Source organism: Larimichthys crocea, chromosome XI (genome assembly GCF_000972845.2).
Source record: "Larimichthys crocea isolate SSNF chromosome XI, L_crocea_2.0, whole genome shotgun sequence".
Taxonomy (NCBI): domain Eukaryota; kingdom Metazoa; phylum Chordata; class Actinopteri; family Sciaenidae; genus Larimichthys; species Larimichthys crocea.
This window is the reverse complement of record NC_040021.1, coordinates 3,540,195-3,566,033: the sequence shown is the minus strand read 5'-3', so window position 1 is coordinate 3,566,033 and position 25,839 is coordinate 3,540,195. Positions and strand designations below refer to the sequence as shown.

The 25,839-nt window shown below is 41.2% G+C and overlaps 1 protein-coding gene across 1 annotated transcript in view; it reads right to left on the bottom strand.

Moving 5' to 3' along the window:
* LOC104932462 (exostosin-1a) overlaps positions 1-17,007 on the bottom strand; it is an 85,672-nt gene extending 68,665 nt beyond the window's left edge. Inside the window, exon 1 of the mRNA XM_027284607.1 lies at positions 16,828-17,007. Coding sequence (XP_027140408.1) covers positions 16,828-16,853 — 26 coding nt within the window. The 5' untranslated portion in view covers positions 16,854-17,007. The remainder of the gene's footprint in view (positions 1-16,827) is intronic.
* Positions 17,008-25,839: the final 8,832 nt, after the last annotated feature.

Below are 25,839 nucleotides of genomic sequence, written 5' to 3'. Positions count from 1 at the left end.
GAGGTGAGTCTTTGCATCGAAATGATTAAATACCAAGCGGTAACTTCCCTGGTTGTGAAATGAAGCCAACAAAAACGTCCACTTGAGGCCGGCTACACCACATCCATCCATTATCTGTAAACGCTTATCCTCGTCAGTGTCGCGGTGGGGTCGGAGCCTATCCCAGCTGCCCATCACAGGGCACAAAGAGACAAACAACCATTCACACTCGCATTGACACCGACGGGCAAATTAGAGTCGCCAATTAAACTGTTAAGTGCACGTCTTTGGAGAACCGTGCACACAGAATGGCCCCAGCTGAGCTTCGAACAAAGAACCTTCTTGATCACAAGTAATGTAACTAGAGTAACTGTGAGGTAACCACTGCACCACCGTGTCACCTGCTACAGAACAAGCCAATCTAACAATCTTAATAATCTAATAAATCTGCATAAACTGTTCAAAGCCAAATGGTGTCGGCCTACGCTGCTGTATTTTAACGTCTGCCGTAATGGTAGTACTTGATATTTTCTGAGGTGTAAAAAGACTGACCTAAACAAAGAGAAAAATATATATAAATAAATATGTTTTGATTACTGTAGAAAGTTCCTTTTATTTAACGGAAGACTGCTTCACTGTACAGCGACAGCATATTATAAAAGCTGAGTGCAGACGTTCGTTAACTGTAAGTACTAATAATCAGGAATCAGGACGTATTCCAGTGTTAGAAAGTGTATTTTGGGGATCTGTCATCGTGTCCTTCGTCATAACCGCCTCCTCTTACAGCTTTTCTTTTCACCATTCACTCAGAAACTATACACACACACACACACACACACACACACACCACACCACTCCATCAAAACAGCATAGCCACAGGCTCCACCATTAACACTTGTCTCTTGAAAAGAAATGAGAAAAAGGGTGGAGAGCAGGAAGAGGTATGGCCTTTCTTCTCCTTAATGTTTGAGGAAAAAGAAAGAGAGAGAGAGAGAGAGAGAGAGGGAGAGAGAAACAGAGCGAGTGATTGAGAGAACTAACTTCAATTATGTATACCCCAACAACTTCAATTAAGCATCTGAGCAGGAAAATCAATATGGGAACTGATGACGTCTCGGGCCTTTCATTCCTCACTGAGGAACTGGTCTGTCTGGAGGCTACACGCACACTTACACTCGCTCACACACACACACACACACACACACACACACACACACACGGTGTATAAATACAGACTGGGTATGAATCACTAGACACAACAAGAGCACTGCCCTTCGATATCTCGCACCTTGGGCTTCACCATCTGTGTTTCCAATCTGTCGATAATGAGTAATGATCATCATGCGATTGCAAAAGAATCAAGAGGGAATAGAGGAAATGGGAGTATTGTTGTTTGGCACTGTCATTGTTGTACGATGTATTGACAGCTGTGATGATGCATATAAAAAAATAGAGTATGATAGATGTTTCTGAATGAGAACTCACTGAATGAAATGCTAATTCAAAGTGTAGCCAAGAGTCATCCTGAAGTTGGGAGCCGATTGATCCCGGTGAGCTTCGACACGCTTGCTTTTAACACCGGCAGCAAAATCAATTCGTTTCAATCAATTTTTTTCATGTTGAGTTGAAAATTTTATGAACTTTCACGTTGCTAATGCTAATTTGCCCAACTGTCCAATAGCAAGCTGTCTTTAAATATTCTGCATGCTGTGAACTTCTGCACACGACCTGGTGAATACATTCCTGCACATAAAACACATATTGTATATATATTTATTTATATCTTTGAGCACTTGATTTTTACCTCGTAGTAAAGCACTAAGGCAAATTCCTCGTATGTGAAAACCTACTTGGCAATAAACCTGCTTCAGTTTCTGATTGTGATTGCTGACTTCTGATGGAGGGGAGAGAAGTTCACTAAACATGAATCTACAGGACAAATACATCTTAAAAATGAATGCCAAGTTCACCACCTGGTCCCAGAGGATGTGTCGGTTCGCTTCGACTGGCTCTGAGAAATATAGCTTGAACTCCTAGTTGGAGAAATCTTTCTTGTAGTTGTCGTCATGATGCATGATTTCAAGATCGTGATTGGCGTTCTTACTGTCTTGCTGCCAATGAATTCAGAGTTCTGAGGATGTAGTTTGGACATATCCGTCTTTCTTTCACAAAATAATATCAGTGGAACGACTCTAGGGAAGAAAGGGCACCAATGGAAACTACTTCAGCAATGCTTGTGAACGACTTTGGATAATAGAGACGCTAGTCTGGCGGCTGGTATAAGTCTGACGTTGGCCGCCTGTTTCAGTCTGACATTGTCCTTCCTGTGCACGATCTGCATGTTGCAGTTTTCTCGTGAAACAACAATAGAAAACCGCCGCGATTAACGTGACCTGGTCCCGGAAAGCTAGCAGCTGTTACTGTGTCTTTCTTTCTTTCTGTGGTTATTTTTTATTCACATAGACTGTGTGAAACATGGACGTTGTATCCATGACGTCACCCACAGGTTTCTGAAGGGCCGTTGTGAAGCTCATAGTGTTGGCTTCAGTCGCAGTCCTGTGTCTGCCGCCTCCTTACATAGTGCAAGAACAGCAATACAGTCGTCCCTCGCTATGACGCGGTTCACTTTTCGCGGACTTGCTGTTTCGCGGATTTTTTAAATGTAATTTTGCATGCATTTTATTTTTTTTACAGTATGAACGTGCATTGTGTTCTGCGTCCTAAATTGACTAAGGGAGTACTGTACAAAATGCGTGTAAAAAGGTGTATAAAAGTGTGTGGTTAGGGGTTTTACGGCCTTAAAACATGTATAATAATTGTAAAACTTACTTCGCGGATTTCGTTTATTGCGGGTTATTTTTAGAACGTATCCCCCGCGATAAACGAAGGACCACTGTATTACATTTTTATTGCACAGCAGCAATAAAAATAATAACTACACAATATAATACACAAATAATATCACTATTAAGTGTTAAAGTAGTGTGCTCTTTCAGCCTTTGATCACTTTTATTTTGGCCTCAAACGGCTTCACGTGCCTGCATCATGAAAAAACAATAAAAACGATAAATGTAGTTAACACAGTCCAAGACTCTGTTAATGAGAAAAACCTCATTAAGCACAACCTTGGTCAGAGACTACGGCCCGGTAATAAATTGATGCATTTAAATATTTCATTGTGCATAAAGAATCACAAGTGGTTGCACAGATAAGAAAAAAAGCCAACATAATTAAATAAGGAGTCACTTGTATAATTAAACAGAAGAAAGCAAGAAATAAATCTCTCAGGATGAAAGTAAACTGCAAAATGTATTAGAACAGAAGAAGCGCTGTTTAATACAGATCATCAGTTATCTGAAAAGGCTGCTCTCATGTTGGATCATTTGTCCTCTCTTTCTCTCTCTCTCTCTATCTGTTGGAGTTGTTTCCCTCTTTGACAGATCTTCTTTCTTTCAGATAATCCTCATCTTTGCAGATTATCGACTTTCTGTTCCACTTTGCTCTGTTTTCTCATCTCTCCGTGAAGAATTCTTCCTCCTCTTCCTTAAATATCTTCCTCATCTTCCACAAAGATCTTTGTTCTTCTCCCAAAGATCTGCTTTCCCCTTTGACGTACCTCTCTCCTTTTAAATGCTTTTTTGCTTAAAAGATTCTTCCTTTCATATATATTTTTTTTGTCTTTGCCCAGAACTGTAAAAATGTCCTCTGACCATATATTAAAAATATCTTTGTCGTGCAAAGATTAATTCACTTTAATAAGTCACACAGCAAAGTTTATCCATCATTGTGAAACGGGGCGTTTCTAGCCCGAGGGGTAGTTGGCAAACAATACCTTTCCTGGATTTTTATATTTCTTTTGTCCTGTGCTGTTCGCTGCTCCCTGACTTCTTGTTTTCAGAGTTGTCAATGTCATTTTTTATTTATTTTTTTTTTTTAGAGTAGTTGAGGAGCGGAAAAAAACTCTCTGAGCTACTTAGCGAGTTTTTTTGAGATACAATTGTCCCTCACTATAACGCACCTGCACTAAGGCCTTCAGAGGAAAAAGCCGTTACAGCGGAAGTGTGAAATACAGTTTCATTTACTAATACAGTGTTGTACTTATTTTTGTTAAATCTGCCAAAGTTTGAACTTTGAGAATGTTTAAATAAGAGAGAAATGTGAGAAAATGTTAATGCATGTCTGAGAAAAGTGTATAAAAGTGTGTGTTAGGGGTCTTCTGGCCTTAAAACACGTATTGTAATTGTAAAAAATAAAGCAGTGGTCCCGCGATAAACGAGGGACGACTCGTGTCTCATGCAGTTTGCACTCTGACTGCGAAGACTAACTAAGAATGAATGTTGGATAACAGCTAACGACCCATGATTGCATCTTCCATTTTGGACAGCTTGCTATTAGTCAACGGGACAAACGCACACGTTAACATTTACGGCACCAAAATTGGAATTGATGCCAAAGATCCACTGAACACATTCATTTCATTCAAACCAATTCATTTAGCCATTTTTGAGCTAACCATCTGCTGGCTATAGCTTCATATTTACCCAACAGACATGAGTGTGTTATTGATCTTTTCATCTAATTCTCAGCAAGAAAGTGAATATGTTTATTTCCCAAAATGTTGAGCTATTCCCCAAACACAGGCCTGTCTCCTTTTAAGTGCATGACTACCAATGCCTTTCTTTCTGCTACAGAAAACATCATCCATATTTCTACATTTATTATTATCTTGATATTTGAACACCTCCCTTTTGTTCCCATTAATCCAACGGGAAAAATGAGACCTGCACATCATTTTCATTCTCTCTTGGTTCTGACCTCCTGCTGGTCTAATTCATTACAGCGAGTGTAAAAAAAAAAAAAAAAAAAAAACTGCCACAACGCTGAGCCTGGATAGCTGTTGTTGCCATGGTTCTCATTGATTCATTTCTTAACAAAGATGGTGAAAAATGAGGATCCAAAAAGTCATCTGAGATCACGCTGATGCTTCATTCATTTTTCTTCATTTTATTGCAAGCCCATCTCTAAAAGCAGCATCAAACCAGCAGACATATTTGCTTTTTTTTAATTGATTGTTGGATATTAGCCATTGTTATGCCCCAGTCTAGGGGTCTAGAGCATAACACGAAATAGGCGCCTCAATCTTCCCCGAGTCCCAAGTAGCCACTACACAGAGTTTTATGCACAAACGAAAAAGGTTTATTTACAAAGGTCAACTTCTCAAAAAACTATAACTAAGGTATCAACTTCAGGGTGGACCCAGGCCAAAACAACAACCAAAACAAGCTATCTTGAAAATAAATCACTTCGCTCAGAAAATCAAAATCACAATAAACTTACCTCCCTAAACTAACAAAACAGGAGAAAACATGATCAAAACAAAATGGCAGTCCACCCCTACTCTTCAAACAAAAAGCTACTTCTAAGGTCATGCACACAGTTCTGCAAAAGGACATGTGGCAAAAGTTGGGAGAGGAGGAGGATGAGGAAAATGGTGTCCACCCGGCAGCCGCCATCTTGGCTCCTTTTATATTTGGGGCTTTCAGGCCCAGCCAATCACAAGCCAGGACCGGGAAATTACTGCACCAATCGCCTCCTGGGGATGGCACATCCTATTTGCATATGAAAATAGACACAAGCATAGGGCACACAGAGAAAACATACACAGACTGCTAACAAACATGACCACAGTCATAACAGCCATACACTTTTGTCACAGAGGCTGCTCTCTGACCACAGCCACATTAAAACTGTCTGTAAATTATTTTTTAAGACTTCATATCTTTGCTCATTTTTGAAATTTAAATTAGGCGTTTAAAACTGGCATGAACGGATGACTAATACATCTCCTGACAAGTGCTGACAAATATATTAATATAAAATTAAACAACAGTTTTCGCCATCGTCTTTTACGTAATTTCTTGAGCAAAAAATGCCAAACTGGTTTCACCTACTTAAGAATATGCGGTTTGGATTCATTGATTCATTCATCATTGTAAATTCAATATTATGAGGTTTTGGACTCTTCGTTGGAATAAAACAAGCAACATAAAACATTATTTTAAGCCTGCTCTAATATTTGTGAAGCCAAAGTGGATGTGCCAAAAGCTGCAGTTCCTCAAACGTCCACTTGGGGCTGGCTCCAGAAGTGAGTCAGTCTCCATAAGTCCCCATGTTCAAATGTCCAACTTCACAGCAGAAATAAACATGTTTACAGCCTGGTACAAAAAACAGTTTTGGTCTCTGTAGCTAATTTCCCCGTTCATGACAACTGTACTGAGGGTGAATTTATATACAACTCACCTGTTCACATTATATTAAGGCTTAAAGTTATGCAGGATTAAGAGCGTGGACGCTTTGATTAGCAGGTAGGTGCTGTTACATCTTCATTCAGCCCACCTCAGCTCCACAAAACATAACAAGTCTCGCTGAGAACTTCGCTAATGAGATAACAATGTTTCCAGACAACTTTTTATTTAACAAGGTAGGTCAAAAAACGTACAATTTGAAGTTACTATACTGAACCCAAAAATGCACATTGAGCCAATGATAGAAGATGAGTTGATTTAACTAAATGAATTAGATTTCACAGGACTGTTTTCTGATATTTATTCATCACGTAACTGAAAAATAATCTATAAATGATCTCATAGCGATAAATGTTAGCTGCAGCCCAACTTATGACGAAATGTAGATAAAACTCCCGTCAGACTGGCGTAAACCTGCAGCTCCTCTTTAAATGATCAGTGATGGCGATGCTGCTGTACTGATTTACATTTGAAAAGGCCACATGTGACAAAGATGGCAGAAGCTGAAACCCATCTGAGGGCGCCTCATTCTACATGAAATCATAAGACACATCTACACAAATCAAAAACAGTGTAAGGCTGCTGGAGCTCTGCCCGGGAACACCAGCACCTTATTATTTTCCTATTTGTAACATGTTATATTGGCCTACAGAACAGTCAGGATTAATAAACCAAGCCAAATACTGGCAGGCAGTAATGTTAGCGTGTGAAATGGGTACTCAGAGCCGTGTGTGCAGAGGCCATACACACAAACACGAGCACACACACACACACACACACTCTTGCCTGAGGAGACAGCTTGCAAACAGCATGATTTAGGAGGTAGGCCACTGGCAAACAGGAGTGTTTAGGAGAGAAGGGAAGAGGAAAAAAACAGAAAGGAAGGATGAGAGGGAGTAGAGGACAGAAGACAAGACAAGCGGCTCCATCGGTTACCACGTTAAATGAACAAAGAGCAGCAACAGAACACAGGCTAATCTTAATCAATGAACACATGAGGCATTCAGGGGGCAGGCGGCAAATTAACACTCGGAGCAATTAATCTAGAACACTCAAAAAGTAAAAAACAGGGAAGATTTCTCATTCAATCATGCAGGCATAATTGATCTCTTCTAGCTGCAGGGCGATGCCTTGATGTAATTATCAAAGGCACATTAATTCGCTGTTGTTTTCTTTTTGTTTATATCTACAGAAGATGTTTCTCAAGGCCGAAATTTTTGTGAGCTGAAGACGTTTCATAGATTTTTTACAAGACGGGTTAGAGGTGGAGTTGATAGTTTGAAGTGTCCTTCAGTGGGCCAGCTCCTTGCGTGACACTGAAGGTGAATTTAATTGTAAAATGCTTTGGATAAAGGTTTATACATGCGTACATACATACATAAATGAACAGGGAGCTATTGTGATCAGGCCTTCATGTTTTCTATGTTTTATTAATGTACAGTTTTGTTTGAAGATGCGTTATTATATTTCATTATGTTTCAAGTATGTTATGTTCAGGTCTGTGTGCCGAGATGAAAGTCAAGCACATATATAGTCACAAACTTTTTCATTATTACGATGGCATAGGTTCTTGTTTGCTGTTTGTTTGAAACTATATATATATATATATGTGATATAAAATCACCAAACTAGACTGAGAAGCCACAATTAAAGGCTTAAAATGCAACTTTTTGAAAACATCCGCTTCCCTACTTTAATGAAATAACTGTAACTGTGCATTTTGTGTGAATATGGTCTTATTAGTGGTTTAAAATAGTCTGTACATGATCAAAATGTCCTCATTTCTGCAGTGTCATTTTTTCCTCCCGGGTTATTAGTCGCGCTGATGACAAACACACCAATGTACTTGCCAGAGTCTGGAGTTACTGATTTGTCCTCCTGGAAGTCCTACACTGCCGTTGTTTTCAATTATAAATCATTCGCTGCTGCTGCCCAGGGGACTGTGACAGTCCTGAAATTACAATAGGAAGCATGTGGTTTGGTTTCAAAAGAGTGTATAATAGTTTTATGGGACAAAAAAGTAAACCGAGGACCTAAATCAAGACATATAACGGCAGAGAAAGATTAAAGCAGACAGTGAAGACAGCACCTAGAGTCAGTCCATGACAGTTAGCTTCGGAGGCTCGACCACATCGAGGATCCCGAACATTTCAGCGAACCCTCAGACAGCTCAGCAGCAGCGTGATTAATGAAGCAGTCCGCGATGGAGAGACTGACACTGAAAAATGTCTGACTAGTTCTGCAACATGCGGCGCTCTGACAGATAATGTCAGTCAACAGTGTCTTAGTTTTTACTGTACTTTTAAGGGCTGCACAGCTCACTTCTCCCAGGGTTAGGGTTAGAGTTATGCTACTTACTAACTCCTAGTTATTGTTGATAAAACTTTAATTACAAGTTCATCACTCGATGCAAGTTCTGAGAATGAAAGTCAAACAAACTAAGCCCATCTACCACCCAACCTCCGCCCATACTCTACTCAAACTTTCCACCTCCAACATAGAGTGACATTACTTTCTGCACTTGCGCTCACCATGGGTAAATCATGAGATGTGGTCATCTTTTACTTAAATGTAGGAATCCACAGCGTAGAAACACTGTCAACGTGTGCTTATGGAGGAGGTTCAGGTGAATAGAACAGTCAAACAAACACAGGACATTCATGCAGGAAATGGTTGTTACAATGTTTTCCTAAACCTTACTGTGTAAGGCTTTTATTTTGAAAGTGTTACCAGATGTTGCATTTATTACTGCTAACTTGAACTAGAAAACGTGACACGCCTTGGCATGATACAGCTTTGTTGGGTGAAACAAGAAGCTTACCAGATAGAAATAAAATGACTATTGGTGCACCACTATCACTGAAATTACTGATGTTGCATAATCTGATAAAGGTGGCGCTAAGTAACCTAAATTCTCATGGTGGAAGCACATAAACCAAGAAAGAATTACCAAATTTGTCCGGTGGGATATGAAGCCATTTGGAGATCAGTCTACTACCTAAACTTCTTCAGGTTTCAAATCTTTTTTTTCTTTTTTTTAATGTTTGCTACCACTGAGATCTCCAATGGCGGCTTTTTGATTGGCCTGACACATTTCAGATCAAACGATTCTCAACAGACTGAGCCGGTGATCTGTCTACACGAGCTCTTACATCACTTTCCTGACGCAACCACAAAACTGGTTTTACCATTCTCTCTGATATTAACAAACAGGACTGTCGTTGCCTTGTCTTGTTCACAAGAAAGGGAGACCGATTTGAAAAGCTATTCTTTCATTTATATTGCATTAAACTCAATAATACATCAAATACGGGTGCAAATTCAGCTAAGATCTCACCAAGAACCTCTGAGGCAACACGTCTACAAAGGAACAACAAAGCATGTTGCGGTGCACTTCCTATTCACATTAGAAGACATAAATGAAATTTATTGGAAGACAAAAACACCACCCACCAGGTCAGATTGTAAAACTGATGTAGATTGCTGGTAAACCAGCAGACGGGGAATAAAGAAAGCGATTTAACTACTTCAAATGACACACAACAAAACAACAAGTGAAGCAGCAAGCTGTGTTTTTGTGAGCGCTGGAGAAACCTGAGACGTAGCTGAACAACAGGTGTGAGCGTAATCAAGACAAATAAAGTCAGGATATAATGAGGATATGAAACACATTTTAACACCAGATGGAGACGAGCTTACAGTGAAAAATGCATCAATCACAGGGTAAATATCACGATGAAGGGAAGCGCCTTGTAGAGACTTCCAAGGGAGGAGTGTTAGAGTTTAGACCAGAGGGTGGATGACCAAGAAGGGAAGGCACGTGGAGGCAAGGGTGGGCTGAGTGGTCACGTACAGCACATTAGTCACACTTCCACTGAGCCGTAGCGACACACATTTAGTTCTGTGACATACGCTGTGTTAGGGCAACAGACGGTTACCTAAGGGAGAAACCTGCCGCTGCACAAAACAGGTTTTAACAGTGAGCAGAGAGCGTTGCACTCTTTCCTGGAATTCAAGAATCTGCCCGGCGATGATTTTAACAAACCGCAGCAAGAAAAACTGTCTCGACTCTTTATTTGTATGAAAAGTATTTGATGCACGGACATCAGCTCAGGCGGGCCTTTCCTTGGATGTGTGTTTTATTTATTCATGAGCTCTGTCAAAAGATACATTTCCAGCGCCTTGTGATGGAAAACAAAGTAAAAAAGAAAACAATCTGAGAAGCGCGCAGAGCCAGAAAATAAATATTGTAAGCCATCGAGGCACAAAAAAGAAAAGAAAAAGAGATTTCAACCATCCAGACGAGAATATGATGTGTTTTGTAAATTCTTGATTCTCCTCTCAGCAGCAGGACTGTCAGGAGTTTAAATGTATTCAAACACAAACTAATCTTGGACCACACTGAGTGGTAAGTGCCTTTTCCAGAGACATACAGCCCGATCATGACCTGGCCATCTTCAGTTTGCACTGCAGAGATGTTTGAGCTGCAACTAGGAATGATGGTTGCTGCTTTGCACATTGTCTCAATGAAATGTTGATAGCCGAATCTTAGTGGACGTTGTGCTTTTCAAGCTCTTTGTCGTGATAAATTCAGGCTGAATTTAAGTTTACATTTTTTGAGTGACTGTGCTGAAATTTGTTGCCAGAGACACGATCATCATCACACTGTCACTAACACCAACACTATCATCCCGACAGACAGATTAGATCGACAGTGTTTCCAAATCTGATATGAAGAGTTCTGATTTGAAAGCGCACTGTTGTGTTGCTGTGACTAAATCTGACAAACGCCAGCTACTGTTAATTCTGAACCTCAAGTTAAAACAGATCATTTTATTGATCTTCACATCACCTCTCAGGTGGCTTCTCTTCAACATGTTGGGAGTGATTTAGTTTGCAGTGCACTGGGAGAAATGTATATAAAGTACACGTGTTGCATACGCAGGTTCAACAACATTTTTTAGCTGCGTTCAACAAATAAAATCATTCATCCATACATACCTTTCATCGTTTATCAAAGAAATGCGCTTTGACTGTGATTGATTACGTGTGTTAGTAGTTGCTGGAAAGAACACTTTGTACTTCTACTAATGGTATTTACTTGTAATTGAGTATATATAATATAATATTTCACTTATGTAACAGCGTTTTACTCGAGCACAGACTCTCAGTACCCTTTTCCACAGTGGTCAGGCAGGGATTTGGCAAAAACTGAACTTCTAAGAAACGTGTAATTTAGTCGCTGAAAGTCAGTAAATTTAAGATGGAAGTAGCTGCACCCAGAGGTCTGTTGCATCCACTAAACAGCCAGGTGGCTTAGCTGTGTGTTCAGCTTCAGGCTAACAGCAGCACGAACCACTAGCCAAGCTGTCTGCCTGATAAAGTATTTAAGGACAGCGTTGAGTAAAACATAAAAATAACATCGACCTGCCCTGGGCAGTATAATGCTATAAGCACTCTTATAGCTTTTTAGTTACGTATAAATATTTGTCAGTGTGTATGTGCCGCATCCTTTGTTGGCAGACTCTGCCGTTCACCAGGGAAGAACTTTAATATTCCAACAGTAGCAGCGACACACACACACACCTTTAGAAACACACATGATCACGTACACGGGCAGTCGGTGGTGGGTGGCCTGTTCATATGCTGCCTCAAGCTTCAGCAGTGACGGCGTCCCACAGGGCCAGACAGAGAGAGAATCACATTCTCCAGGAAACACACCGGCAAACACAAACCAGCGCCTCAGCATCAAATTCATGAGCAGGTCACAGATTTTTGTGCTTAAAACGTTGAGCGCAACTAGAACACGCTGTTTGGATTTCTTAAAGGAATCATGTGACATTAAAATACTTGTTGTTACCCTGACTTCACGTTCACTGTCAGTTCCACTGAGGTGTTTGTAAAAAGTCAGTTTTCTTTGGACCAAACTTGGAGCTTGAGAGCCCAAAGGTAGATAACAGAATGTGGATATAAAGGCGGTATTTGTTAGTCGGAGAAATGCATGGCTGCTCTCACCCTTTTCAGGGGAATTGTTAATACTAATAAAGAAAGTTAAGAAGTTAAGTATAATGGAATATATAATATGTATTATGCATAACTACGTCAACAGACGCAGCGGGTCCTCTTCCACGGAGTCAGCTATGTTTCTGTACCATCATCAAAAATACAACTTTATTCAGCTATGATCATTTCGCATAGGTTCTTCCAAACAAGTTAATTATTTATTGAAGAAGAAGAAGATATACTTTATTAATCCCACGAACGGGGAAATTCTTTTTACACTCTACTCTCCGACGAGGAGGTGAACTGGCACCTCTCCAGCTACCAGTCCACCTTCCATATTTGGTCCATGCGGGACTTGACCCGGCCACCAAGCCAAGTCCCAATGGACTGAGCTACTGGAACCTATAAAATTTCAGGTTGAAAAGTGGTACTCTTGATTCGCCGTTTGGAGCCACGAGTTCTTGAACCGCTCGTTTTACATCATTTTACTATCTCGCTGTCACATTTTAGGTCACCTCATGGTTTAGTTTCATTTGAAAATGTGTAATGTTTTGAATGTATAATGTTTTTAAATGAATCTGTTTAATTATTTTTTTTACATATCTCTGAGATTCCTCCACGTTCCACTAGAGAGAGGTCAAGTACCACCAGTGGCAGTTTCTCCTTCAAGAAGATGGTTAAACGAGGGAGTTGAAATCAGAAACCACTACACCACGAGATGCCACTTATTCACTGCACACTGGTCCTTTAAATCTTTTGTTTGCTTCGACCACGACCTTTACTGTGTGTTCTAAATCAGTGCTTCAAATCCAGAAGAATCCCAGAGGGGTACCTGAAACAATAATGTAGACGGCATATACAGAACCGAAAACTGCAAAGACAGTTAGATCAGAAAATATTTGATTGATCGTCCGTAACAACCACCTGATCTCCAAACGGTACCATCTACCAGCAAGCAAAGACAATTATCTGCACGAGAAGTCAAGATTGATTGGGCTTCATCAAACATACGTACAACCACGCTGCAGGACACATCATCACATAAAGTACACACACACACACACACTCGGAGGCTGTATCTGTATTCGAGGCAATGCCAACAACAACTCATAATCAGCTGTTAAAGCTGCCTGAACTTCTGAGGATCTCCAGTAATGTCAGAGCTCTTTATTTATTTTAAAGTATTAACATATCTTCATATCTTTTCTCTTTTTACATCCATATTTGTTTGGCTTTGTGTGCTTATTAAAATATTCGCTGTTAAAGGAAAATGATTCCTGTTCTTTGCCAACTGGGCTGACAAGATAGTCAAGGGTCTTGAGTCAACGTCTGAGTCTGCATCTGTCACTACGTTTTTATTCTCAGCTTAGGAATTACATGAAGCTCTTGTGTCATGTGCTTTCATATGTAGAATATGTTGCATAGTACACATGTATCAGCCTGGGTACTATACGCATATGTGCAAACAGATTTGTGTGTTTGTGAACGCGTGTATTCATGTATTTATTTTATCTTGTAATGTATATTCATTTTGCTGTATGCGTGTGGATTTTAAATATTTCTCTTTGTATGTATACACAGGAATTATGTAGGCCAACAGGGTTTGTTTGTGTTTGTGTGTTTAGTGTATTTGTATTTACACTTTCGGTGTGTGCATGTGTGGTCTTGTTTTCTATCGTTGTGAGGACTAATTGTTGGTTTATATCATGAGAGGACAATTTTGAAAAAAAAGAGAACTAGGGCTGCCTCAAACATGGATGAGTCAAATCATCAGTCGGAATCATCCAAGGTTCTCGGCTCTGCTGCTAAATGCAGCAAATTTGACCAGACTACTATTAAATCAGACGCCGATCAGACTGAAGGTTTCTGAAGAGCCGTTGTAAAGCTCAGTGTGGTGGCTCTTGTGGTCGCCATCATGGCAGTCCTGTCTCCGCTGGCTCCTAATCTAATAATAGGCAAAGACGTGGATCACAGATGGAGCTGAATGAAGCCTGTTTGCTCAAATAAGCCACCTGTATTGGCACCCACCTGTCAGTCAAAGCTGCCATGCTGTATATTATGCACAACTTAAACCCTGGTGAGTTGTATATAAATTCACCCTCAGTACAGTTGTCATGAACGGGGAAATTAGCTACAGAGACCAAAACTGTTTTTTGTACCAGGCTGTAAACATGTTTATTTCTGCTGTGAAGTTTTCAACATGGGGACTTATGGAGACTGACTCACTTCTGGAGCCAGCCTTAAGTGGACGTTTGAGGAACTGCAGTTTGTGGCACTTCAGCGTTGGCTTCACTTCACAGCCACGGAGGTTGCCGCTTTATTATGATATATGACTGTGTTGTATTGTAGGTATGGCATCGTATGTGTGGTGAACATATGCTGTAGGTTTAATTTCAAGGTTAAGAGTTGAAGCCCACACACACAAAAACAGAGAAAGTCTTCAAAAGTATGGAAGTACAACCTCTGTGTGTGTGTGTGTGTGTGTGTGTGTGTGTGTGTGTGTGTGCGTGTGTTTTCCATTTGGCCTGCAGCCAGCAGTTCACTCGGCTGGTCTGAAGTGAAACAAGGAGACAAGCGGAGCGTGCTGGTGGCAACATTCAGCTGTCACTCTCAATATCCCAGTCTCACACACACACACACACACACACACGCACAGACAAACAACACACACTCAGTCATTTGCGCACACACTGAGAAGTGCTCTCGTGTTTCTCACACACAATGCTCTGCCTAATTAGGGTTGTAATGTGAACAAAGGCAGCAGTCCTATCTACCACAGCAGACCTCTGAGCACTCAAGTTCAGACAGGAAACCTCTTAGTGAAGTCATGTGGGGTCCTTCGTTTGTCTCTCACTCACACACACACACACACACACACACACACACACACGTACACAAGTACACAAGTACAAATTAAACACACAATCATGCACAGTCAACAGGACAACAGAAGGAGAAATTGACGTCACGCCTAAATACTCGTTACAGGCCCAACTGATGGTCAGTATGTGTCCACAAAAACTGGCCGAATTTTAAAAAATCGATCTTCTTCTCTCTGTTTTGGCCTTTTGTCCACATTAAGCCAGTATTCACCTCACCCGAGAAAGCCGCAGGAAAACGCTCTCGAGGGTGAATAAATCTGCTTGGCCTCGCATTTAGGAGTGGGCGAGCAACAGTAAAGTTAGGAAGACAGCTTTCTGTCTTCTCTAACGCTCTCTGTGATTCAGCCAATCACGAGGCACAGCTGTTGTCTCTAACGTATCTTTTATTTCGGGGGGGGAGACGATGCTGCGATTGTGAAAAAGGTGATTTGATTTTTGACGTCTCCGCGGAGCTGACTGTTTTGCAATGGTTGGTTGCAATCTAAAGAAACGTGAGTTTTGCTGCGCTGAGAACAGTGGAGGTGATTAGACAGACTCGACAGACTGGAGCTTTAACCAGCTGAGATTCAGCACAGTAACCAGCTGTGTGTCACCAGATGTTGGCTGTGGAGGACATTTTTGTTTTCTGTGAGTCAAAAGAGGAAGAAGAGGAATATTTTTAGCAGATTTCTGTTGTCGAAAAACATCCCCATTAAATCTATATACACTGGTAAATTAATTGTTCTCATGAATGTGCAGGGGTAGCTTTCCTTAAAGCAACATGATGTAGAAACTGGTATTTTTGCTATCTTTATTTTATGTCCATAGAGGCTGTTGACACCGTTTACACTGCCCGCATGCCTAGCTCCGGTTCTGGCACAACACCGGCTCCACTCCCCATCAGCATTCCCCCACACACCGGGCCTTAACACCTACTCTTCCCTGTGGTACAAACGCTAATCTAAGCTCACAGTCTGGGCAGCTCAGCTAACAAACAGAGCTAACATGAGCTAACAGCAGCTGTAGTTGGCAGCAGTTTACTTCACTGTCCATCAGGAAACTCTGTAACTCTGTAACTCTCTGTGAGAGTTGAGGCGGAGCAGCCGGAGGACATCAGAGAGAAAACCAGAAAACATTTTCTCCATAAAATATGATCCAGTTTCACCAGAATCTGTGAAATAGTTGGTGGTGGGGGACTTAGTGCCGTAAAGCGTTGCGTACTTCTCGCGGGTGATCGAACACAGTGCACAAAAGGTACACAGCACACACACACACACACACAGGCGTACAGAGCGTCTGAATGATTTTCACTTTACCTGATAAAAAATGTTTCCACACTCACCTCTGCAGAATAGGAAAATGTACGAGTTTCTCATGAGACAGTAGGATGGACTTGGTTAACTTTATGGCTCACACATATCTAGATAGGAAAACACACACACACACACACACACACACACACACACACGTCCCTGTCCTCCTCTGCCAGTAATGAAGCAGATAATAAGCTGCTTCACGCTCTGCTGTAGCAAAACCAAAATCAAAACACTGTTGATTTAAGAATCAAAATGCGTACACTCATGGGTTTTTCATCTTCCATGCTCTGTGGCAATGATGAGGTGGAGCTTCAGCGTGTTAGTATGTGTGTGTGTGTGTGTGTGTGTGTGTGTGAGATCCACCTGAAGGCGAGCCGGGCTCCCATCATGGTGGTGACCTGTGAGGTGGGCTGAGGAGACGGCGTGACCTCCGACCCCGGACAGAAAAGCAGCTTCTTTTCATCAGGTCGACGGCGCCGCACACAGGTGACTCAAACACCTGTCCATCATGTTCATCACCTGACAGTGTATTATGGTCTGCTGAGCTGACAGTGACGCAGTTATTCAGCCTGTAAAAATGAATTCTGATGCAGGTTCACTTCATAAAAACCTGAAACATCTTGACCGGGAAAACATAGGACCGACTTGGACAACAAAGACTTTAACGTGACAAGTGAACGCAGCGGCGGAGGAAAACCCACCTGAAGACGAGGAGTGTGTTCAACGTCTGCAGGTGAGTCTGTTTCCTGTTTCAGCCACCAGTGTGGGTCAAATGAAGGGGAACCTCGAAACTGTCAAACTGTGTGTTCTATGTCTGTGTGTATTTTGTATGGACAGTGGTGACAGAGTTCAGGGGAGGCTTGAAACAGTCTGTGTTCCACCACAGGTGGCCAGGTTCCCGCAGGTACACACACCTGCTGCTCTTTGAAGGGTCAGGGGGAACCTCGAAACAGTGACAGTTAAACAGCACAGACCATATATGGTAAACAAAGGTCACACAGAGGTCAGGTGTGTGTGTCTCAATACCAACACACCCAGACCATTTTAGTTGTAATCATATAGTCTGTTACCAAGCAATAATAATTAATTTATTTATGTCAGATAGGCTATTTATATATTCTAAATCAGGGTTGTCCAAAGTCTGGCCCGGGGGCCAATCACAGCCCGCGGTCAGCTGTCATGCGGCCCTCAGCTTCATGTTTAGAATATATTATTTATGGCCTGCTGGATCGTCAGATACTATCTGACTGTTTGTGTTTTATTGTTGACACGATGAAGCATCATAACTGCTGCTGTTATATATCTGTATAACATATAGATACACACATGTATGTATATGTTATGACATATCTGTAGATGTTTGTTACAGAGCAGAGTGACACGTGTTGAACTGAAATGTTCACTCATAATGAACCTGAGGTTCAGGTTTGTATCAGCTTCATTCAGTTTAACGTGTCCATGCAGTTTATTCTGTGATCTGACTCCAGATGGGACAGAAACAAGAACTGCTGTTAGATTTGTTCACGTCTGATTGGTTTACATTTGTTTACATTGTCATTTTAAAATAAATGATAACGGTGACAATGAAAAACAAAATTGTTAGAACATTTGTATGTATCTTTTATTTTTAAATGTTAGCATTGGCACCCGGGCATCTTCACACTGTCAGATCTGCCCTCTTTAAAAGAAGTTCGGACACCGCTGATCTAAATGGATTTTCTTACTGTGAATGAATATGAACAGTTTGTCAGGGTTAGTGAGTTCCTGCTGAGTGACTCACCTTCATTGTACTCAGACATACAATATGAATACAGTAACATCTGAATGGTGACTGGACTGTACTTGTATCTCCTTTCCAGTCTTCTGACCACTCAAAGTGCTTTTACACTACAGATCTCATTCACACACGTTCACACACTGACGCCATTGGCTACCAACTGCTCATCAGTTTTAGGAGCTGACCAATCATACGCAACATGGGGCCTCAGAGCTGCTCTGATTATTACAGGTGAGCGCTCAGCATCACACTCCTGATGCTGTTTGTATGATGGATCCTGTTCAATGATCAGAGGCTTACTGGAAACAATATTATTATTATTATAAATAATAATTATTAATGATGAGGTGTTGAGTAATGTAACCTGTAACATGTTTCAGAAATTACAAACAGGGAATATGACTTGATGCAGCTCAAAAACTATTTCAGTTTAATCCATGATAGAGTGTGTGTGTGTGTGTGTGCGTGTGTGTGTGTGTGTGTGTTCCAACTCAAAAGCCTGAGGAGAAGGCAGTGGGTTTGCTAGGCAGCAGCGTTGAGAATCCATTCCTCGCGCCTCCCGCCTCATTCCAGCCCTCTGTATTTCCAAGAAATGATTCTCTGACTTTGACGCTGATGTTGTCACAGAAAGAGTTTGTTTGGGGGGAAAAAAAGAAGAAGAAAGGGAACCACGCAAACATTTCGATTTTGGAAGGACAGCAGCCCGATGAAATATATAAAGAGGAACTGAGGACGCAGTGGTAATTTTACGATATCAAAACTGCAAAACTGTGTATTCTACTCTTGTATTATGATTCCACATAAAAGCTTGTTTCACTTATTGATTTAGAGACTGCTACTGCCCCTGATTCTTGAGCTTTGAGTGTAATAAACAGTTTTTAAAGGTCCGATTTAGGGGACTTTTCTTACAGAGTATAACAAAAACTGAAAATAAGATTCATAACTATGTTTTCATTAGTGCATAATCACTAGAAAATGAGAAGGTTTAAGTTTTTGTTACCTTAGAAGAGCCTTTTATATCTAAAAGTCTGTTTTGCAGCCTGTGCTTTTACACCTGGGAAGTTGAAGGTGAGGTGAGGGTGTTGCAATCAGCAGCTACACTGTTGGATGCCACTAAATCCTGCACACCGGCCCTTTAAAACTCTGTTATACCTTTACTTTGAAAAAACTCTGACCAATGACCATATTCACCTCTTGAGGGAGCCACCAACAACAACATTCAGACCAACAAACTACATGTTGTGTGGATTCACCACATGCCTACAGCCCTCTGATTAAACTTATATATATATATATATATTAAAAAAAAAAACTTTTAAAATATGTTTCTTTGTCGTCTTTTGAAGAGTCTGAACTGGTGGCCTAGAAAAACTTTCAGGTGGGAGTTTGTTATTTTCCAACGTTTGACATCCCGTTTCAAATCGTCTCCTATATCGATGTCAAACATTTTTTCCCTCCCGTGTTTGTACCTACACTTCTCTCACTCGCACTGTGGCTGTTCTTTAGATTCAGCCCATGTAAAAAAAATAATGTTAATAACGATCAGAATAAAATGTTTTGTGTTTGTTCACCTGTTCTCATGTTTTTAGCAAGTCGAAAGAGAGGAGACACACCTGAAAGCAGCATGCTTTCACACACATGATATGTCTTTCTGTTGGATATAAGAAGCTGTTGATGTTGGTTTGGAGCCCACCCGGCTTGTACACATCTCTCTCACACACATATCTATATATTGTACTTGTTTGTTTTTAATATCTCTGTGATATCTGTCTGTTGGTTCCTGTTTCTGGTTTTATTGCTCTCTCCACATGTTGATTTATTTCCTCTTAAATATATTCTTTTTTTTGTTTGTTTGTAGAAATGCTTCAATCTTCACATGTTTCTTATTGAAATGTTTTTACATGAAACTCAACCGGGGTCTAATATAACGGTGGTGTCATCCAAATTGTCTTTTTGATATCATCCCAGCTTGTCTGTATATTTTCATCCAGACACACATTTGTCATGGCTGAATTCATTATCATAAATAGCGGTTTGTAAGCAGTCTGTCTTATTTTTGGTGTGTACATGCAGCCCGTGCATGAATTATGTGTGTTGTCTGGTTGTGTGCATGCAGGATATTGATGTGCACGCTGTGTTTGATGCTGGAATAAACCGAGCCGACCTACTCAAAGGTGTTTGCGAATGTGTGTTTGTGTGTCATAACTGCCTCTGCGAGGAAGTGCAAATTATGATTAGTCAGAGGGTGTTTAAACACACACACACACTCTCTCTCTCACATACACACACTCATATGCTTGATTGCACTGTGAACATCATGAAATATTCTCATAAAGAAGATGTTTCTGTTATAAACAGGACTACCCATCCATCCATTCTTCATAATCATGTATACTAGAGACACAGTTCATCACAGGGCTGATACAGAGAGACAAACAACCATTCACACCTACAGGCAATTTCAAAATCAGCCGACAATACAGCTTAAATCCACCTCCTGATGAAGACCATTAAATGTGGTTGAAAACCTCATATAAAAAAAAAAAAAAACGTCAGTAAGGACCCTGCTTTACAGCTATCATTGCCGCCGAAGGTCAAGAATGAACTCGATGCTGATTGGGCAACACTTAGTAATCAACATTATATACTCCATATCTCCCAAAGTTCTCGGAGAAAAGAGCCTCCACTCTGGCAGTCAGAACAAGTCTGAAACATGCTTCAGTTTAAATAGAACTACAATACTCTCATTATCCTGGAGAGAGGGAGAAGACTGATTCTGTGACTTTGAGAAGAATCCTCAGTGTCCTCGCTCCAAATCGCACAGACGGTTGGATTGGATTTTTTTGAGATCGGGGCTAATTTTTTAGTCTGCCGTCATCGTTTTTATATCACAAAATAAAGCGCACAGTTCACGAGACAACTAGGTTAACAGGCAGTGTGTCTGTGTGTGTACTGGCTCTGAGGCTGTTTTCAGATACTGTGGGCTGTTCAAATTATATCCAGGCTTAAATTTAGGGATAATTACCAGCGTGGCCACTTTAATCGACAGGTAGGTGTCATCACAGGTGGCTGATCCACGTCTTTGCCAAGATGGTGCCACCGCACTCTGAGCTTCACAACAGCTGGGCGTCGTCACACATACTACATCCATGTTTCGTGCAGTCTGTGGTGTGTATGTGTTTTGCCAGCCTGATCGCCTTCATCATCCGATCACCAGTGCAGTATATAACCCCCACTTCAACCTTCCATAACAACGCTACGGCCAAATCTTGTGCTCTTGTGTCTTTTCCAGTTTTTGCTCTGAGCGCCTCAGGATCCCTACCTGCCACGTCCACCCCCACCCCGCCTATTTATCACTCCTCCATCTCTGAAAATGAGTCACCAGCACCACCACCCTTACACCACCTGACGCACACCTTCCACTGCACTATTTACCCCTCTGGCTTTGTTTGATAAACCCTTTTTTGTTCTTTTTTTTAAAACTATACTCAGTCTCCAGTTGTGTTTGCACTTTGGGTTGACTCACATTCTCCATGACAACTGTATGCAGCTCTGTGAAACACTTTGGGCTGCACGATTGCATGAAAGGTGCTACTGTATATAAATAATAAATGGATTAACTTGCCAAAAACTTGCCAAAACAGTGGCCGGTCAATTAAGAGCCTGCATTCCTGTTCACCCTGTCAATATTCGGCCATATTGTGTTTTACTTAAACAATAACTGCATGACCTCCAATCTGAAAACTACAGCAGTAGATAAGAGTACCTGTCCTCAAATCAATGCCACTGTAAGCAGTAAAATCCTTGTTTTAAAATGATTTCCTTGAAGTTTGTGTCATTGTGCAGTTCCAGTATGTTGTTGGACCCGACACTTGAGTCTGGCGGCATTAATCCAGGTGTGTATGTGTGTCTGCATGCCTGTGTGTGTGTGTGTTACACACCGATCGTCTGTCTTCGGCGAGGGTTTAAAGAGGGATTGAATTAGAGGAAGGATAGCTTTCAAGTAGGGATTAGGCTAAAGCTGGGTCTCTCAGGGTCATTATTCAATAGCCAGTGAGTGGCATCAGGACCTCTAAAACCTGGCAGAGAGTGGCAGCTCCATCTGTAATGAAACGAAGACAGAGCAGGAGTGTGTGTGTATAATGAATATTGCATTGTTATAGAAGAGCCGGGGATAATAACAGAAATACCTGCAGGCATACGTAATGTCTCACAATCGTTTGTGTCTCTCTTCTGTCATTCCTACGTCCATGTTTCCAGCTAAGACATGATTTATACATAGACATTCACTCATTAGGGCACCGGAACACCAAGGAAACCCTTAAACATGTTCCCCTGCATCAGCATATTGCAAAGACTACAGACAAACAGCTAACATGAATTAGAATTAACTGATACTGATGTTTACAATTAAAGTTTAAAAAAAGCCAGCAACCAGGGGTGAATGGACGATGTGGCTTCACTTTTGGGGGAGCCATTATGCCGTGTATATAGTGTAGGCGGGCAAAATGAAAATCAAATGCCTTGAGGACAAAGCGAAAAGCTAGTCCCTCGAAATGGATCATCATTTGTTGTTTGGAGGTATTTAGGGTTCAGGGAAATGTGATGCATTCTGGCTGGCAGAGCCGATCGTGGCAGTTCTAGGCAATGCGATTTCACCAGAAGCGCTGTGGCATGTTTCAGAAGCGTCGCAGACGAGGCTCCCTGCTCCGCTCAGCGGAGAATACACAGCTGTTCTATTTCTGATGGATGCTGCAAGCGGATCGAGCTGGCTGCAAACAAAGAAATGGTAAAGAGAATCAGGTCAGTTTTCAAAATAAAACACCCTGTGCAGACCGGTTGTAAAAAACAAGCTGTAACCTCTGTGGCTGTTAAGCCTATGCAGAAGTTACAAAAACTGCCAACAGCCAAAGGAAGAACAATTTAACTGCGTAGCTTACTTACTCATGGTGGAAGCACATACACCAAGGAAAAGCAACCACCTGAAAAAAACACAAACTGCAGAAGGATGAATGGCAATAAGAATAACTGAATGACCAAAAGACCAAGCATCGACTCTAGCTATGGCTCAACAGCTGTTCTAGAGTTCACAAACTGAGCAGGGTCTCGTTATGTTCAGTGGAACATCAGTGGGAATGAAACCTTAGGTTTTTGCTGTGGTGAGCAGAAATGTTGCCCCTGTGCCACCAGGGCACCCATTCATAACCATATTTCTCTTTAAAATATCCTACAACATTGAGATGTAGAGTACGGGAACTACTTTTTGGTTCCACAGAATGTTTGAACTTGTCTGTAGAGTCACTTTAAAGGATGACAGCTTGACCCCATTATTGATCACATTCATCACCTAATATCCTGTCACTCATCTGCCTTTTCCAGCCTTAACAATTTCAGTGGCTGTAAAGTGAAAATTAGATGCAGGGATTTGGTGAATTGTGCTAGAGTAAGCTTTTCTTCCCTAACTTCATTAAGTTGTAACTGCTCGTGACACATGCCAATTTACAGTAGCAGCAGATTATTCTGAAAATCCCATTAGATATGCCCATGGCTGCTTCTGTAGCTTTTCTGCTGCCTCTGGTTCGGTGTAGCCAAAACCCGCAAGCAGCTCAAGCAAAACTTGATTAGTCAGTGTTTTACAGAAGTATTGCCTTGTGTTGAGCAACCAATTGCACAACATCTTGCGGTTTTGCATGTTTTTCACACATGTAATAGTAATGTGTGTTCCACTGCAGTGACTTCTGCATGCACGCACGCACATCAATGCGAGTTCTTACTTCGATAGATTTTCTGTATTTATGTAGACTTTGAACTTATAAAGTTTATTTTGATAACTGTAACTCACTTTGCAAACGGCATAGTGGTGCAGTGGTTAGCACTGCTGCCTCCCAAGAGTTCCTGGTACAAATCTATCCCCAGGTTAGAGACCCAGGGCCTTTCTGTGTGGAGTTTGCATGTTCTCCTCATGTCTACTTGGGTTCTCTCCGGGCACTACGGCTTCCTCTAAAAGTCCAAAGACATGCAGGTTAATTGGTGACTTTCAATTAGGTGTGAGTAGTAGTTGAGTGGTCAGGTGTGTAGTTGTCTCTATGTGTCAGCCCTGTGAACTGGCGACCTGTCCAGGGTGTACTCAACCTCTCGCCCAATGTCAGCTAGGTTCGGCTCCAGCCCCCTAAGACCCTGATAAAGATAAGCGGTTATGGAAGAGGGATTTTAAAGGTCACTACCAACTTATATTAAGCTGTTACTATTGGAAAAACTACACCTAGTCATCAATAATGCCAGCTTGGCCCCATTCCTCTAATCTTATGAGGAGTAAACCTTCATGGTTTTTACAAAAGCATGTGCAGAGAGAGTGTGGAGATGGTTGAGAAAGTCTGTTTTAGCTGATGCTGTAAAGTCGCATCCCCTCCTGAGATTTCAGTGCTACCGTAAGACTTGACTCAGTTCCCAGAGACAGCAGAGAGGAGGCTTACACCAGGATAAAATACAAACCCTCTGCTCGTGGCTCCTTATTGTCTTCTGGTTTGCCGGGATCATCGTGAGACGTTGGTTTCTTGGCATTCCACATCACGTAAAGACCTAAGACATCTCGCTGTCTCTACTGTCACATGAATAGAAGCACTTTAGAGAGAGGTCGGGTTCAATAGACGTGCAGCTAATCAGGAACTGCATTTCTGCTCTTTGACACATGATTTGATCCTTGTGTGGTTACACTGAGAGTTCTTACTTGACAATGTCTCCACTGATCAAAATCAATATGCCATGTTTGGTGAGCTCTCCTATCTTTAGTTGAATTAGGGCCTGCTGAGTGTTTTTCATCACAGCTTCAACTTAACTGAACAACAGCAGCGACTGATACTCAGTGATCATTCAAGTGCTTCTTGTAATGAGTCAAAATTACAGACAGAAAGCTGTCATATAAGATGGCGGTGTTTAAAAGATGTAGAGCAAACACTGCAGAGCAACAAAAACTATTGATTCTGAGTATGTGTTGACCCAGTTACATTACGTCCACCGCACGGTGTTAGGGTTCTGTGTTATTTCTCAATTATTTACCTGTGCAGGCAGGAAGACATTTCATTTATATTTGATGCAATTTGTGACTCTGATGTTATGTTATATGATGCATACTTTTATTTGGAGTCTTGGTGATAAAAGATGGCATGTGATAACTTTAAAGCGAGATATCAATAAATGCAACAGTGTTGCTTGTATATAATGTATTTTTTTTCTTTTTTTAAAATAAAGCATTTCATGATTTCGAAGTCATCCAACAATAAGCACAAACCAACCGGAGGTAAAAATATCAGGTTTTGCCCCTTGTTTTAGAGAGCTTCATAAAGTGCAAGATAAAGCGTAGCAAAGAGGAGCAATTTGTGGATTATCACGTAAAATACAGTGAATTTTCTTTTCTTAAAAATGCTCGAAATGACGTTTGTTCAAATAAAAAAAAAAGAACAAAAAGAACTCGGCAACCATTTCCCTATTTTTTTCTTGTCCGTCTTTGTCTGTTAGTTCCTCTGAGCGGCAAGAGAAGAGGAAACTGAGCATGGGGAAGTGATAAGATAATAATCATGCTGTTAACACCGATACCCCGA